This window comes from Vespa mandarinia, chromosome 3 (genome assembly GCF_050613455.1).
Source record: "Vespa mandarinia isolate Hongniang chromosome 3, ASM5061345v1, whole genome shotgun sequence".
NCBI lineage: Eukaryota > Metazoa > Arthropoda > Insecta > Hymenoptera > Vespidae > Vespa > Vespa mandarinia.
The window spans coordinates 12,742,091-12,760,031 of NC_140812.1; the positions used below are offsets into that span (position 1 = coordinate 12,742,091).

A 17,941-nucleotide genomic window follows, 5' to 3' on the forward strand; every position below is an offset into this window, starting at 1 on the left:
AATTGCATCCTGCGTTATGTAGGCAAGTACGTAGTAGGTACGTTAGTCGGCTCGTTTTTATATACACCACGTCATCCACGGATTAATTATAAACGCGACAAGCCAACTTTCGTGTTTCGACGAGTTGGAAGGTGATAAAAGACATAGGGCATTATAAAAATTATGCTAAATAATATCGTGCCTATAGTCGTCGTTCTGTCCTACGAATTATCGAAAATATTATTATAATTACAATAATCTTTGGCGATGGAGAAATTAGAATTAAGGAATGCGACATAAGTGGGAACCGATGAGATTTTTCTGCGCTATCTAACTCACGAGAATCGTAACTACAGTCGAATTCGTCGGACATGTCCGTAGGACAGTCAATCCTTTTGTCGCAACACCGAGACAACGGTATGCACTGGCCCCGTTATTACATCTCCACTCATACAATTCGCATCTACTGTTATTTTTCTTCCCGAGCGTATAATTACAGCCGAGTATAATTCGTCGCTCTCGTCGAATATACAATTGACGAATTGGTTGCAACGTTGATAAAGATAAATGCAACTGCCGTTCTCGCATCTCCACTCGTCCAACGAACACTCCTCCTCGGTGTAATCTTCGATTTGATTCGAGGCCATTAATCGGCGACTTCTTACCGATCGGTTTAACGATTTACGGAAATGACCTATTCTCATAGCCTTCCTCCTTCGAGGAGGTCAAGTGGGATAAAGGCAATATTAAAGAAATCTTACCGCAATTGTTTTCGTCGCTGGCGTCTCGGCATTCGGGAACGCCATTGCAAATGGATGACTGCGGTACGCAGGCCTTATCCAAAACGCATTGGAATTGTCCGGCTGGACAACGACCTGGCATCGGACGGGCGCCTGGTCCTTCTGGCTTGAGCGTCGTTGTGTCTGAGGAGAAAAAGAAACGGGGGGGAAAGAAAAGAAACGATATAAAAGGGGACGAATCACGTTTTAATTCATCATTACGCTATCGCCTCGTATATAATTACCACACTCGGAGGGTTCGTCCGAGCCATCCTCGCAATCGATACGTCCGTCGCACCTTTGGTCGTTTCTAATACAATCGCCGGTTCTGCATTGGAACTGATCTTGTCCGCACCCTAAAATCGAAGATTTCGTTCGATCGTGTATAATCGTCATCGTCACTTTCTTGGCTCGGATCGAATGAGCCAAGTCTCAAGCACAGACATACATATTTATACGCAAATAGAAAATATACCGTGAAAATTTTTATCGAGAAAAAAGAACTTTCATTACTTTCTAAACAGATTATAATGTATATACATATATATATATATATATGTATATACATATATATCTATGATCGAAATACGATGAGCGACGGAGGAGATGTCGTCGAGTGACCTAAGAAGGAATTTGGTTAAAAGATAATAACATGAATTCGATATACTTCAACATATTAGCATACAGAGAAGAAACGGTAACTACATTAACGATTTAATCGTCGTCCTCGCTGCGCATTCTTTGCTCTGTGAACATAGACACATACATGGAAGAAAATATAAATTGACAATGGTCGAAACTAGTTTTCTACGAACACGTAATTAAAAATGGACAATTCATGGGAAAAATCCTTCGAACGCATTACGCGCATTTTAAAAGGATGTAAAAGTTATCGATCGTATATAGACGTATACTTTTACACTGGTAAACGGAGTTTTGCCATGAATCGATAAAATATCGATAGACGTCAGAGTGGAAAAATGATTTGCACGCAAGTTCTACTAGAACGTTATCTACGATATTCATTCTCAGCATGCTCAATACGACGATATTACCGACTAAATATGCTCTATCTAAGGAAAATGGGGGAACAATCCAGTACTCAGAATACCAAGGCAGAAATGCACTATTGGGAATGGGTGCGTCCGATAACGAGATCGCAACGACTCGACGATTCGCAAAATATATTTCTACCAAACAACCTACGCAACTTCTAATCCAGCCTCTAACACAAATTTATAGGAAATTTAACGTAGACCAAGAGAATCCAAGAATGGATAATTTTACTCGTGGATGGGAATGAAAATAAATGAAAAAGAGTGCGGACGTCGAAGGAAGAGAAGGAAGGACGAGACGAGAAGAGAAGGAAGGAAGGAAGGAAGGAAAGAAGGTTGGATAGATTATCAAGGTCTACGAATCACAAGGTGATCTAACCGAAGCAGTATTGTTCGTCGGTAAAGTCGCGACAATCGTAGAAATGGTCGCAGTGATGAGTTTCGGGGATGCAAGTGCCGTCGGCACAAAGAAAATCATCCGGAGCACAACTCCTCGGCGTGCTCAGATTAGTCGGCAACTCGGGAGCATTTGCATCCGTTTCTGGGCTGTAAGCCTCGCCATGGGGTATCCCCGCGACGTTCTCTTGATGCTCCCTCGAGGAGCTTTTATCCGGAACATCTACGAGACCTAGAAGTAACCGAATCTGTACGAGACTGTTTGCATTCGTCGCACCTATCGTCCCGGACGATCTTCCCTTCCCTCCCTTCCCTACCCTTCCTCCTAGAAACCGTCCTAGAAACACGATACTTTGTTTGTTTTTTCTTTCTTTTTTCTTTCTTTCTTTCTTTCTTTCTTTCTTTCTCGCGACTGATTCTCTTCTATTTAATAGATATTTCACGTACGTCGTCGTCGTAGTCGTCCGTGCGTCGATAAACGATCCGTTCTCGATGATGATCGCTATGGATGTAAAAGATCAAACGGGATGTGCAAAGTGATGCGCAACGTTCACGAGCAGTGAAGGAGGATCGTGGTGATATTTCGTGCCAGTTATTTTCTACTTATTTCAAACGAAATGGTGCGCACCGTGCGTCGTGGACGGTTCGTGTGTTATATACATATATATATACATATATACATATATATATATATATATATATATTGCAAAGAGACAAGCGGATCGAACGCGCTCGGACTTTATTTCCGATACGTTCTTCGATCGCGAGATCGAGCATTTTCAAGAGATAACGCTTTCGTTTACCTTTTACTTAATCGATCGTCGTTTCTCTTGCTCGGATCAAGCCGATCAAAATTAGCCCGTGCGATTCCTACGAGCAAAACTCGAGTTTTCGAGTCTAAACTCGACTAAGAGCGGTTATTCAGCGACTAGTCGATTTAGTCGTTTTCCTTAACCTTGCAAAGGTAAATACAAACTGCCTCGTGTACGTGCCGAAAATAAAAAGAAGTCGCGTCAGCTCTATTCGGCCGTCGATAGGGGATATTCCTCCTTGTTGAGAATTAGAAGCGATTACCGTGACTCACCGTGAGGAGAACAGCCGAACTCATCCGTACCCTCCGAACAATCCGATCTACCATCGCAGACGAGATATCGAGGTATACAAGATCCGTCATTGCAGGTGAACTCGTTCTCGCTACACTCCTTCTCCTTCGGATAACCCTTTTCGCTCGTTGCCTCGTCGTCTGAAAGAAACGATCGAAATTATGCGTCAAATCCTTTCTATATTTAATCGTCCGTTTCGAATTGAACGGAAAAATTAAACGTTCTTACGGCAGTCAAATTCGTCACTGCGATCCAGACAGTCGTAATTTTTGTCGCAGAAGAATCTCTCGTCGATGCAAACGCCGTTGTCGCACGCTCTCTTACCAATCGGGCACTCTGCAATCGTCGAATTTATTCGTTTGACGTATCGTCCAAAATGGTCAGTCGCTTAGTATCGTAAAAGAAAGGAAATTTTCTCGGAATAAGATATTTTACAGACGACATAAGATACGACGATGCACGCTTTCTCTTTACTCAAAGATATCAACTACGTTATAATGTCCTTTCTCAAGTTTATTATAATAAACGCTCGTGTATTTACGGGAGCCTCTATTTACGCCGCTTTCAGGACTGTGAACAGGCGGACGAACGGAACGCGGATGTTCGTATTAAGCGCGATAATCGATAATCGATAAATTCTCGAGGGACTTTCCAAGGAGTCCGCTAGCTGTAAATAAGTGCGCGTCACGGACATAATAGCTCGCGTGCATCGTCGTGGTACGTATGCGATTACAACGTTTCTCGACGGAAAAGAATATGCAAATCACAAAACGATGTAATCGTCATTATCATATGCGTTTAGGGTATCGCGTTCGGCAACGTGCAAACTTCAGAGAGACAGAGAGAGAGAGAGAGAGAGAGAGAGAGAGAGAGAGAAAATAAATAGAAAAAAGAAGATAAACCAACGGAAATAAAAGTATGACAAAATTGAAAATGCACGATATATATGTACACAGAGATGTAATATATTGTAATAATAATAATAATAATAATAACTTTGAATGCTCGATCGCTAAGAACTCGGGCGACCTGTATGGAGATAGAAAAAAGTTCAAAAACTAGATAGTGTCTAGTATTTAAATATAAAATATATATAAACAGACAGAGATATAAAATAGATAAATATAATACATAATATATAGAGATAAACAGTAAGATACCGACACGATTAACAAAGAAATTTCTAGATTGATAGACTGAAGGGAAGGATATTGAAAATTAACGATATGTAAGGCAGAGAAGATGGAAAAAAGAAGAGGAAATTGTGTTCATCGGCGTCGAGGTCAAAAACGAGGTCGCCGACTACGTCCGGCATTCGAGTTAATGCCAGTCAACGTCCGGCTAAAACGCAAATGGTCGATATACCGTCGAAATGAGATTAACGCTTTTCACCTACCTCTACACACACGTATATGCGTGCTCTCGCGCAAGTCTAAGCTTCTTAATTGTCTCGACTCGACTCGACTCGACTCGACTCTACTCGTAGACTCTCGCGTACAGCTCCGTTTTCGCGACAAAGAGAGAGAGAGAGAGAGAAAGAGAAAAGACGAGAACGAAACGTCAAAATCATCTCTTTTTTCTCAAACAAAAAAGATCCATCGCGAATCACGCACTCGTTCGATTCAACTTTTGCATTATCTCGCTGCAAGGATACCGTAAAGAATACAAAGAGATGTTAAGGAGCCAGAGGTATGGCGAGGAGGAGGATGGGCTGAGGCAGGGGGTGGGGGAGGAAGGCAAAGGATGGCGCTTGGAAACATCGGTTAATAATAAGAATTTCAAAAGTCGCAGATAGAGAGTAATTCTTTGGATACGTGCTGGTGTAAAAGACGAGTCGGTATGCTGCTGAGATTACATTACGTGATTCTACTGTGAGATCGAGAGGGAAGAAGAGTAGGTACGATAAAAAAAAAAAGAAAAGAATAAAAGAAATAATGAAAAAAGCGGACAAAGAATATACGATAGGACGGATAGAAAAAAAGACAAAAGAAAAGTAAAAGAAGGAAGAATATGCCGTAAGAGTATATTAGGTATACGTTGCTAAGAGAGAGAGAGAGAGAGAGAGAGAGAGAGAGAGAAAATCTTACGATAGGACAATTCGAATCGTTTCAATTCGGACGTGCTATCTTTGAAAGGAGATTATAATATTCGCGGCAAATTATATAATTCGAATAGTCGTCAAATAATAACGATCAGAATGGTCCTACCGCTCGACAATCGTAAATAATATGTAAATGCAGACACATCGTGACCGTACGGCAATTGATCTCATCGGAGCCGTCCAAGCAGTGCGATCGTCCGTCGCAACGTTTCTTACTGTCGAGGCACAATCCATCGTTGCATCGAAAATTTCCAGGCGGACATTCAGTTACTACAATAATTATCAAATTCTATATTATCTATATTATCATATTATCGTGCATAGGCAACCGTTAGTTCGTTCCCATTAGTTTAGTACAAATCATAATCGATTTCTAATGCCAGGCTAAGGTCTTACCACCCAGGTGAATTCAAATTTATACCTACCTACGTGTACCTACGTGTCTCAATGTATTCATGTGTACAATCAAGAAACATTCATAAAAAGAGAGGGACGAAAGTTTTTTCGAGCGATACGTTCATTACTATCTCATTCGAAAAGTAAAATACGACACGAATAGAGATCATCTCGAGTCTCTCTTATAAATGTACATTTCTTTTACAACGATTTATACTCTAAAGAATTTAAAGCTCATGTATGAGAGAAAGATGCGGGGAGGGGGGCGGAGAGAGAGAGAGAGAGAGAGAGAGAGAGAGAGAGAGAGAGAGAGAGAGAGAGAGAGAAAAGTAATGTAAATATTCGAGTAGGAGAGAACATGCGTCGTATAATGTACATATGTATAATAACTATCTAATAGATATAACCCGTTTATAATTATTACAACGTGCACCATACTTTTATGCATAAACGTGCAATCCCTGTTACGACAATCCTAAATCAAATCCGTACTCGTCCACTTTGGGTCATTTTTTCGACGGAATGCAAGGTAAGAAAAAAGTAGACGCATGCATCATAGCGTTTGAACGTTACTTTTCGTTTTATCCAAAGAAAATGAAAGATAGGATAAAGTGGGTTAATCAAGAGAACGTGCGATAAAGTGATATTACAGGACTTTCGTTGACCTTTTAAATTCTTATTCCGTATTCGGCTGGCGTACGACGTAGGAGCGAACGTGATTGTGTGCACGTGTATACGCGGGTGTGCGTTCGTGTTCCTACTCTCTTGCAGTTTAATCGAGATGCAATCATTACGTAGGCATATCGACAAAGTCGAACGAAAGGACATTTTCGTTAGAATCGGAATTTCTACTTATTAGCTGTCGAGAAAGACAAGATGACCGTCGTCGTATTGCGAAACTTTGAGAAATCGATAAACTTTTCCTTGATGGGAAAAGCATGTCCATTAAACTTTAAGGAATAAAACTTGTTTGCACGAACTAAAGTTCCAAATAATGATGTTTACGGGCATCTCATTTGTCTTTATATCCGTTCGCGACGACGACCGTTATTAATATCGTTCGATTAATAAAATTGATTACGTCGAAAGGATTAACACAAAAGGGACCTTTTTTACACGTCCACGTGGATGAAAGATTGAATTGAAAAATTATCCGGAATGTTTGTATGGTAATATAAATATACGTGAGTTTTCCGGTACGATGCTAATAATTCATTTTATTGATAATAATGATAAACTTGTTGCGCAACATGTAATATCAAATAGGTGTTACTTCCGGCAAACGAGTGAACGATTTAAAATGACAAAGAGTGCTTCGTAATAATCGGTATCTACTAGGTACCGGCGGCGGTTACCTATTGTGACCATATAATGCAAATGACAATAATTCAATGCTTTTAAAAAAGGAACGTTCTTGAGGATCGATACGAGTGGCGGGCGAGTGGGAAGGCCTGTTTTCTTGTCTCCTGCGATAGTGCGTGTGCGTGTGCGTAGGAGGATGAGACACAACGAGGATTAGAACGAATAAACATTAAATCTCGTGGAGCGTGAGTTATGAAGGGGGAATAAATAGTTACCACATCCAGACTCGTCGGATCCATCGACACAATTGCGTACCCCGTCGCATCTTTCGTTTTCTGGCAAGCATTCGCCACTGGCGCACTTCCATTCGGCAGGCGTGCAGATTCCTTTTATCAGACACAAGCCACGTACACGCAAGCTTACGAACAAAGCTTCTAAGCTTTTTCTTTTCTGTTATTCTTTTCTCTTTCTTCTTTTTTCTTTTTTTTTCTTTTTTTTTTCTTTTTTGTCTTTATAAGACGAGACGCGCGTCAACGTGACGTTTCTCTCGTCGCTCCATTGACGTACGTGTCTTTTAAGAAAGTATACTTGGTAAGAATAAAGGCACAAGGTTAAATCGTTTGATTGGAACATTATCTCGTATTATCTCAAAGAGGAAACGTAATATATGACAAGTAGACGTTAAGCGTATGATAAACGTATAGAATATAAATAAAAGAAAAAAGAAAGTGAATGAATACCGGAAGGAAAGCTCTTACCGCAACCGCGCTCATCGGTACCATCGAGACAGTCGAAGATATTGTCGCATTTACGCTTGAGAAGCACGCATTTGCCGTCGTCGCAGCGCATTTCTCGATTAGGATCGCATTCCCACGTTTTCTCGTTCGCCCATCCTGGCCAGGTTTGGTCTGACGGCACATACACCCAACGTGTTCCATAGAAACGATAAGATAAAGAAAAAGAAGCGAAGAAAGAAGAAAGTTGTGCATAAAGTGCAAACTCGAAAGATAGTAATAATACAGGCGGATAACTTGAGATTTAATCATTAGAGCAAAGAGACATTTGAAATGCGGAAGAAGGGAAAAATGCGGCGAGTCATGCTAGACCCGATTTACCGGATGCGATATAATAAAATGTATTTTTCAAGAGACGATCATTTCAACGACTACTTTCTAGGAAGCATCATCATTTTCTCCGAAATTCATCGTCGAGCGGTAAAGCGTCAAATTGATTTGGACATGTTTGTTTAAACGGTACTTTCGGCAACTTCCCGGGAATGCCCGGGATGACCTCACGGCAATGATCATCGGAGCTTGAGGAAGCTAAGAGAAGAGAAGAAAAAAAAAAAAAAAAAAAAAAGCAAGAAAAAGAGAAAGCGACGAAACAACACACAGATAAAAAGGCGTACTCGTAGGCGGGCTGGTGGTATGTGTAATCGTTTCGTTAGCACAGTCCTCGTCGCTGCGATCTGGACAATCCGGATGGCCGTCGCATCTGTAGATACCCTCGATGCACTTGTTCCCGGTGAGACATTTGAACTGCGTTGGCGTACATTCCTGGTCTGTGTTTGTTTTCATTCAGCGTGACATACGAGCAGAGAACACACACATATTTTGTAAACGCACGAACACACGTGTTAGATACGTCGAATTTTATCGGGCTCGATGAAACAAAACAGCAAAATTCGCGTGTCATCTTCCTCGCTCTCTTCGATCGGTTTTCTTTCGTTCGAGCGGATGACGCGCGCTCATTTTCGATGCGCTTCTTTTCGTCCACGTTACGCGCGATCGTGTTTAATGAACCATTACGTATAGAGTATAACGATATCAATTGATACATACGTCCGGTTGGGAGAATTCTATATTATAAGCGGTAAGTATTATAAGCGGTTGAAACGAATATCGAAGCGGATACCACATTTCTAACGTTAACTAGCACTAATCCGACGTAGAAAGATAGAGGAAGAGCACGCGCTCATAAAGAAGATAATTCTACGGGGATAGAATCTATTTGAGGAGTCTTTAACGTGTAGCGCGCTTACTCGATTCGACGAGTTAAGTTGAAGGTGATTAGTCTCGGAACCGTTTAATTTCACGAAGCACCGCGCTCGAACGATATACGAGGCGAGAGGGCTGACCGCGCAATTTAACCGCCGCCCTTCTTTGAGGTTCGCTTGAGGAAAGAAGAAGAAGAAAAAAGAAAAAAAAAAAAAAGGAAAAGGAAAGGTAGCATTTAAAATGATAAGAGATGTATGCTTTCTTTACGCCGTAAATAGATTCAACCAACTTGGAAAAGTCACATCTCGTAGAAAATCATCAAGGATTCGTATCAAGGGTGTGTAAGGAATAAAATATTATCTCGTTGCGAATCGCGACGCGTTCATCGTTGATCGTGTCTAATCGCGGATTATACGCGTAGAAATATACATTATAAAAATGATGAAAGAAATTAAGCGATAGCCCCATCGACAAGCATCTCTTGTGTACTTTCTCTTAAACGCAAAGCAAAGCGAGTGTTCATGAAACGCAGCGTCAGAGATCGTCTTTCGTTCGATAAGATATTTCAAATGAAGTAAGTGAGGCTTGTAAGTAAGTATGTTGTTCGAACGAGAAATTGTAAGAACGATTGGTCCGACGCTGCGATTGGTATCATGAAAAGGGTAAATGGTTATATACCGCAATTAAGCTCGTCTTCTGCCCTCGGGCAGTCGTCGAATCCGTCGCAGACCGAACTCTTCGGTATGCAAGAGCCATCGCCGCAGGTGAAGTCCATGGAAGGGCAGGGGGCCAAACCTACGGGAGGCCGAAAACAAAAGAGCTTGTTTTTCAGTCGCGACATCTCGACGCCTCATTTTGCCTCTTTCCGAAATGTTTTGTCATCGCGCGATCGTATCGTCGTCTGGTAAGCTCAATAAGTCGTAAAATAAAATAATCGTGTCGTCGAGATGAGCTGCTAATGATGTAAGAATAATTATCGTACAAACGGTTATCGTCACGTATACACGTATGTACGTATAATACGATTCCTACGAGCTACGAAGAGCTTACAGAAAGACACATTTAAAGCGATCTTAGCCGTGACAAGGCATATCTTGAAACCGATAAAACACAGAAAGCTGATGATTAATCGCTTAAATCTCGATCATGGCGAGACTCTTTTTATAATTGTATTATCAGGAATCTCAGCGCATCTAAAGAACATGTCTAACATATAAAGCAATGTAAATAAGCTCTCGTACGAAGGTAGAGAGAGAGAGAGAGAGAGAGAGAGAGAGAGAGAGAGAGAGAGAGAGAGAGTGAGTCTGAGTGGTGTAGGTAGCGTGTCATGTCTTTTATGTACATGTGCGTGTATCAGCGACTCTTCATTTTCCGGGCAGTTTTTGTAAAGAAAAGAAAAAGAAAAGAAACAAAGAAAGAAACATAATTTAAAAATAATAAATTTACAAGAAGAACACGTAAAAGCGATCGTCGGCCATGATCATGTATGATCGCATTTGTCTCAGTTGCGATCCTTCGGTCGACGAATCGATATCCCAGCGAGGACATTGAAAAAATGGATATACTATCTTCTGACCCCTGAAAGAAAGCTCGTACTTTCTACAACATCGACTAGAAACAGAGGAAGAAGAAGAAGAAGAAGAAGAAGAAGAAGAAGTAGACAGAAGAGAGGACGGACGAGTGACATTGAGAGAAAAAGTTGCTCCTCGAGCTCTGTCGAGTCTACCTTTTTTCTCGGAAACATCGCAATCCTCTTCATCGGTGCCATCGAGACAATTTTTAACGCCATTGCATAAGAGCAACGGGTCTATACACTTTCCATCGCAAGGAAACTCGAAGAGGTTGCAGTCCTTGTCGTTAAATTTGTCGACTTTCTTTATCACGTCAAAATAATAATCGCAGCTGTTCTCATCGGTGCCATCATCACAATCGGCGATCCCGTTGCAAACTTGTTCCTCCATAACACACCTATTACCTTTGTCGCAAGTGTGTTGGCTATCGTTGCACTTGTCGTCGTCGTCGTCGTCGTCATCGTCATCGTCGTCGTCGTCGCCGTCGTCGTCGTCCTCCTCCTCATTCTCATCCTCATCCTCATCCTCATCCTCATCCTCATCCTCATCCTCATCCTCATCCTCATCCTCATCCTCATCCTCATCCTCATCATCTTCCTCCTCTCCGTTCTCAACCGAATCCTCGGCGTAATCTTGCCCATTTTCCTCCGTTGCGCTTTTCGTCGAATTGTAATACAATCTCGTCGAATCCTCGTCGTACTCGTTCGATTCGAAGCTATCCGTATTCTTCTTTGATTCGATTTCTTTCAAGGTCGAGGTCTCGCCTTGATAATTATCGTTACAATCGGCGGGAATAACCGACGAAGAGCTTGGCTCGTTCGTTGCGTCCTTCTCATTTTCAGTTATCTCTCTCGAATCAAAAATATTCTCCCGAATACTTTCGGTAGTAGTCCCTTCGGTCATATTTTGCCTATTAATCATATCATCGAATAGAGGAAAATCGAACGATTCCGTAGTTGCGTTCGTTATGTCATTCGTTTCCAAAAAATTCTCGTTCTCGCTTGAGTTCTTCTTTGATAGAAACTCTTTAATATTTTTTATGGGAATAACGTGTAACGGTTCCTTTTCGAAAGTAAAACTTTTATATGTCGTTGATTCGATAGAATCAACATCCGGCTGGTCGCTCGCAATCTTGCCCTTGGTGAAACTTTCAATGAATTTTGTCGAATTTTTCATCACTTCTTTCAAGAATTTTTTTATCCAGAATTCGGCACATTTTGACGTACATTCGTTCGAGCCTGTTTCCCAATGCGTCATATTCATCTTCGTCGTCGTTGTTTTTGATACCGACGAATCACTGTCCTCGGAATAGCCGTCGTTCGTTTTATCTTCCAAATACTTTTCATCGTTCTCCTCGTAAACTGTCGAACTCAAAGTCATGCTCGAACTTTCCGTTCCAATCGTCTCGTTCCAATCCTCGCTCGTACCGACAAAATATCCCTTAGTACTCGTCGAATAAACAATTTTGCTTGTATCGTTCGAAAAATCATTTTGAGTCGACCAACGAATTAAGTTATCTTCCATCGAATATTGCCTTGGAGTCGAATCATCAAAGAGTATCGTATCCGAATTTTCAAATTTCCGATCTTCCAACTCGGGAAAAGATTTCAGCAACGAGGATACGAGACTCTCTTCCTCTCTCCTTCGATCGCTTTCATGATATTTCCAATGGCGTATCCATTGTTTCCCCAGTTTTCTAATTATCTGAGAGCATAAACTGTTATTCGACGAATTATTCCTCAAATATTCCTTGGCACACATCTCCAGGATCGGTCGCTTCTCCTTCAATCTTTTTTCACTAGTTTTCAGTCTCTTGTACTTGCTCGCTAGCGATGCTTCCTTAGCCTTGAACAACTTCCTTACGATCGCTTTGATGCGTTTGGGATTATAATTCTTTCGTTGGCTGTACTTTTCTACGATAACAATGAATCGAACGTTTGATCACGAATAAAAAAATTATCAAAGACGGAACGAGAAAGATCGGTGCTGTCTATCGGTTTCTTATCGGTCTTCAGCAGAATGAGACGCTATTAGGCGACTTACAAAAGAGAGAGAGAGAGAGAGAGAGAGAGAGAGAGAGAGAGGGAAAAGAAATAAAAAAAGATTTTGAATTTCGCTGGAATTTCATCGATGTGTCCGCGCGTCTTTGAGTTGCGTCTGTGAATGTAGCTGTGAGTGTGTAAGTGTGGGTCTATGAAAGAAGGGTAAGAGTAGTAAGTATGTGATATGAATGGCATAATTACCGCAATCCCTCTCATCCGAGCCATCGGAACACTCGTTCACCCCGTTGCACTGCAACTCGTAGCCTATACATCGGCCGTCCGTGCACCGAAATTCTGCATCTCCGCAACCTGCTCCATACACCACACTCATGCGCGTTTAAAGGTGATTGCCAATGCGTGAAGCTCCTCGTCAACCCTTTCTTTCTTATCCATTTCCTATCGACCCTTCCTTTTATACTCTACTCTCCTACTAGATCCTAACTCTTACCGTTTTCTCTACTTCGACCTACCTAACTTGTCTCCTTTAATTAATTTTCTTCCTCCTTTTCTTTCCCCCACCACACAACCAAATCCGTCATATATTGGGGATTTTTTAACCTTACGAATATTACCTGGCACAGTTTCTCCGACAGAGACGCGCGTGAGGAAGAGAGAGAGAGAGAGAGAGAGAGAGAGAGAGAGAGAGAGAGAGAGAGAGAGAGAGAGAAAAGACACGTGCATAATTTTCTTCCTGTAACGTTCCTAGCGTACCCCGGGGTACTAGCTTCGCATGAACACTCGGACGAGTGTTTGGACGGCGTGAAAAATTGCTCGATCGAATGTCACGTCGAGCGTGAAGGGATAAATTTAAGGGTCGAGACGCGATCGTTCGCGAGAAGCGACGTGAAAAATGAAAAGATTGAAGATAACGCGGTACGAAAATAATTTGAGGAATAATTTTGAAACAGCCACTACATATAATTGAACGATATCGATCACTCTTCTGCCGTCCGCGTTTAAATGTTCGACCAAATATTGAGAACAAATTTACGTGCTTCGAATATTATAATATCGCGATAACGTAGCTTCAAATCGCGGAAAGATGCGCGATCGCAAAGAAAAAATGACTTTGCCGAAGAGAAAAAGAGAGAGAGAGAGAGAGAGAGAGAGAGAGAGCGCGCTTGACTGTCGATTTATCCGAAAAAAGAAATCTCCCGATTCTCTTATAGCTCTGCGCGCGATTAAAAGTTTTACGATATGGAAGAACTATGTGAAGTGTACTCCTTTAGATATGCTACACGATCCTACGCGTAGGATGATACATTAGCCATCTATCGCAAAAAGCATCGCATATCGCATGTGCTTATCAAACGATAAATATTATTAGGATGGGTTTATCGAAAAGAGGTAAAGCCCGCTACCAGAATGCATGTTAGGTACCTGCTGATCGAATCTTATTGATCTCCATCGTTAAATTCTCTTCTTCTCTTCTTCACGCGCGTTTCATCGTTAATGATATTAATAATGATAAATATACAGCGACTGCTTTAGGTGTTAAACGTTCAATCCGGATAAGCGAAAGACAGACGTCCCTGGTGTAACGTCGCTTGGCACTGGACGCAGATCATTCTCGCGTTATCTCGTCCTTTTATCCGTGAATCGGTGTTCGCTTAATCGATCAACCTGTATATATCTTCAGAGGGTTCTTGGAAAAAGGATGAAAGTAAATAAGCAAATTGGCCCACTCACCGCACTGGTTTTCGTCCTCGCCGTTACGACAATCAGCCACGCCGTTGCATCTTTTGTCGATGCTCAGACAGATGCCGTCTATGCAACGGAACTGATCGCTGCTGCAGGTTGTTACTGGAAAAAGAAAAAAGGAAAAATGAAGAAAAGAAAAGAACGTTATAAAGGAAAGTACGCCGATATGCCGTAGAGGAGGGTAAGAATAGGAGAAAAAAAGAAGGTGTACCGGTGCAATTATATTCGTCTGAACGATCGTCGCAGTCGTTTCGTCCATCACACCTTGCCATCTTGCTGACACACGTCGTACCGCTGGCACATTCGAACTCGTCCTCTCGGCATCTTGCTAAACGCGTGCGTGCGCATTCGTGCATTGAAAAAATATAAACAAAAAGAAAATATACATAAATAAAACGAAATGAAAAAATAAAAAACATAAAAAAAAAAGGATAAAAAAAATACGTCAGGAAAAACAGTGACGCGCGGCCGCTTTCGTGTTTACGCTGCGTGTTTCAAAGCTCAACGCTCGCGACGAGTCTTTTCGAGCGTTCGGATGGGACGAATACGTCCTTTAGATAAATTTATTTAATCCGCATTATTACGTTACGTCACGAATCCTTCCTTTCTTTCTTCCTTCCTTCGATCGGTGAAACGTTTGATCGGTTCGCAGATGTGTATATATATATATATATATACGTACTTGTATATAAATGTGCATTTTCATCGTTCCATCGTCTACGAATAAGTCTAGTAATAAATAACGATTATCGATATTTGCTTGCTGCCGCAAGTTGGAATTCAACGAATTACTCGTATCGGTGAAACGTCCTGACGAATAAAATAAATAGCTAGGAGCAACGACGTGCTCGCTCTTCGAATCGATCGTACATACATTAGCATAAGGTCGAGTGATTACGAGCGAATAGAGAAGATACGAGGGAGAAAAAATTGAAAGTTTTCGTTAGACGCTCGACGACTCTACCGGATGGCTCTCCTTGGAAACGTTTCTAAAGATCGCGCTAATCGAAAAAGTGATCAACCCGAACTAAGAAGTTAGGTACGAGTTAAGGTCAGGCAGTTTAGTATAGCCGTTTAGTATCTTGGCTTAACGCGAATATCCAATCTATATATCCGCGATGAAACGACCAGTTACGCCGGATAAAGTTTTCCGTTTTTCTAATAACGAGCCTGAACCACGCCTCGAGAACGTTAATTAGATCCTTCGAGTCCAAGTTGAAAAGCGAGCGTCGAACGTGTACGGTCGTATCATTGATACTCAGACCTGCCGAGTTTGAGACGCCAAGTAATATAATAAATAATATCTCATACTCGTTCCGATACAATTTTCTTCGTCCTTTTTGTTGGAACAATCGGCGTATCCGTCGCAGCGACGAGATAGATCTACGCAGTAACCGGCCGAGCACTCGAATTGGTATTCCCTGCAGGCTGTAAGAATCACGTTTTAAAGGAAACATCTCACGCGAGAGCGATCGACGAGACAACGATTTCGGGAAGCGTTAGTGTCTACGAGACGAGAAGATGACAAATTTTGCACAAAGAATAATGATGGAGATATTCCCGAGGCCCATGAAAAGGAGTTCGCTCTTTACGATGACCCTGTGCGTATAAGAGCTATGTGCGTGCGTGCGTGCGTGCGTGCGTGCGTGCGTGCATGCATGCGTGCATGCCTGTTGAATGATTATTCAATGAAAGAAAGCAATAACATTATAAACACATACAAAGCGCAAAAACATTAAAATGTTTTAACAGGACGAATGTACGATCGATAAATCTAAACGCGCGAGTCGAACTAATCGCGACTTGTGAAGTAACAACGATGGCGAACCAACTGTAGTAAGCGAAAGGATGCCTTTTTAACGAGCAAAGAAATGAAAGGCGCCAAGAAGAAATTATTCGGGAATGTGAAATGTGCGAGTTAAGTGGTTCGTCTAATTCTACAGCCATTAATTAACACGCACTTGAGAAAATTTCGTAGAAAGGAATTATTCGTGAAACGAAGAGTTACGAGAGAGAGAGGAGAGGCACCTCTGCCGTATATAATTGAACATCGGCAATTAGCCAATCAACGAAGACGAACGAACGCGAGTCGTCGGCCAAAGCATATCTCCACTCGTCGGAAATCGGCTATAAACATTAATTTCGTCGAGCTTATTATTCAAAGAACGTTTTTTCGGCCGAAGAATCGTCTTAGGCCGAACGTAAGATTTTCGTAGCAGTACCCCCTGGCCTCTGGATCGTAGTACGCCGCTGGAATTAATAACGAAATGGGGATATGCAAGGTGCATACTCACGATCGAGAAATATTTCTTCGTCACTGTCGTATCACATTGCGTTTTAATTTACCGCGCGGGCTTTTTCGTCAAGCGTGAAATGCAGAAATCGATGGGCACTCGCGCGTCAGATGCTAATGCCAACGACTGAAAATACGAAGCGTTCGTATTTTCTATCGTCCTGAACCTTTATTATCCTTCATTGTCGTACACATTTTCTCTACTAGAAAGTCATTAGATTTTCCTATAAACTTTAGAGAGGATTAACCCTTCCGAGGTAACGTCGAAATACTCTCGAAATACTCCCGAAATATCCCCGAAATATCGTCGAAAAATCACGAAAGACGAGAGACGTCTGCCGTACTGTAACGTGCACGTGTTAACAAAAAAGAGAGATAAATGGAAGGCGTTAAACCGCGGCTAATACAATCGCAGTTGGTAGATTCGAATGGAAGCGGGAAATATATGACTTGGCTCGATTGGTACCGCTCATGCGTTGCCAATCGAGTTATCATTTAAAACGATTTAGCGTACCCGTGGCTCCACGTACGTGCCTCTCGATTACGATCCGTGAATTTCAATCGTTTTTTAGCTACGCGCAAAACGCCCAAAAAGAAACTATATTATCGTTTCTGTTTTCTCTACGCAAGGAAAAGAGAGCCGTCAACCCTCGCCGAGGCTCGAAATGTTTAACGCTCCGAGAGAGAGAGAGAGAGAGAGAGAGAGAGAGAGAGAGAGAGAGAGAGAGAGAGAGAGAGAGAGAGAGTCTCCGTTCCTTCTGCGTTCCGTCGCGAATTCGAATTGGATTAAAGCGGTGAAAATGCGAAATTCCTGGACAGAGCTGATGGAAAGGGCCGAGCGTTTGGTCGGCGCGACCGCTACAGATTAACGTCGGATTAAAATTGTGGCCGGTTATTAGGGCGGCTTAATAAACGGGAGTAAATCTCGTTCGGCAAGGGCCCGCCGGATTTGCGCCGGTGCTGAAAAAAAAAGGGTTGCTGATTTCTCTTTATCTTTTACTTTTTTCTTTTTTTTTCTATTTTTTTTCTATTTTTTTTTTTTCTTTTTTTTTTTTGTTTACGCGGTACCGCGACTCACGCCAATCATCGGCAACGAAATTGCTAACGAACCATCGAATTAAAAATGGAAAAGGAAGAGGAGAGAGAGAGAGAGCGCGGGAAAGGGAGAGGAAGAGAGAAAGGGGGGAAGAGAGAGATCCAAGTATTAGCTCCCGCGAACGTTGGCC

At 41.9% G+C, this 17,941-nt stretch overlaps 1 protein-coding gene across 2 annotated transcripts in view; it reads right to left on the reverse strand.

The window, feature by feature from the left end:
• trol (terribly reduced optic lobes) overlaps window positions 1-17,941 on the reverse strand; it is an 84,469-nt gene that overhangs the window by 14,741 nt on the left and 51,787 nt on the right. The window contains exons 12-24 of one of the 2 annotated variants that reach the window (XM_035885669.2): window positions 15,734-15,850; window positions 14,634-14,750; window positions 14,411-14,524; window positions 12,923-13,030; window positions 9,787-9,903; window positions 8,520-8,672; window positions 7,870-8,019; window positions 7,387-7,497; window positions 5,570-5,683; window positions 3,541-3,648; window positions 3,294-3,452; window positions 1,004-1,114; window positions 741-902 (exon numbers count right to left, since the gene is read on the reverse strand). In XM_035885669.2, coding sequence (XP_035741562.2) covers window positions 741-902; window positions 1,004-1,114; window positions 3,294-3,452; window positions 3,541-3,648; window positions 5,570-5,683; window positions 7,387-7,497; window positions 7,870-8,019; window positions 8,520-8,672; window positions 9,787-9,903; window positions 12,923-13,030; window positions 14,411-14,524; window positions 14,634-14,750; window positions 15,734-15,850 — 1,641 coding nt within the window. Of the gene's footprint in view, window positions 1-740; window positions 903-1,003; window positions 1,115-3,293; window positions 3,453-3,540; window positions 3,649-5,569; window positions 5,684-7,386; window positions 7,498-7,869; window positions 8,020-8,519; window positions 8,673-9,786; window positions 9,904-10,834; window positions 12,593-12,922; window positions 13,031-14,410; window positions 14,525-14,633; window positions 14,751-15,733; window positions 15,851-17,941 lie in introns of both variants that reach the window. The other variant, XM_085655862.1, reaches the window with a different exon arrangement.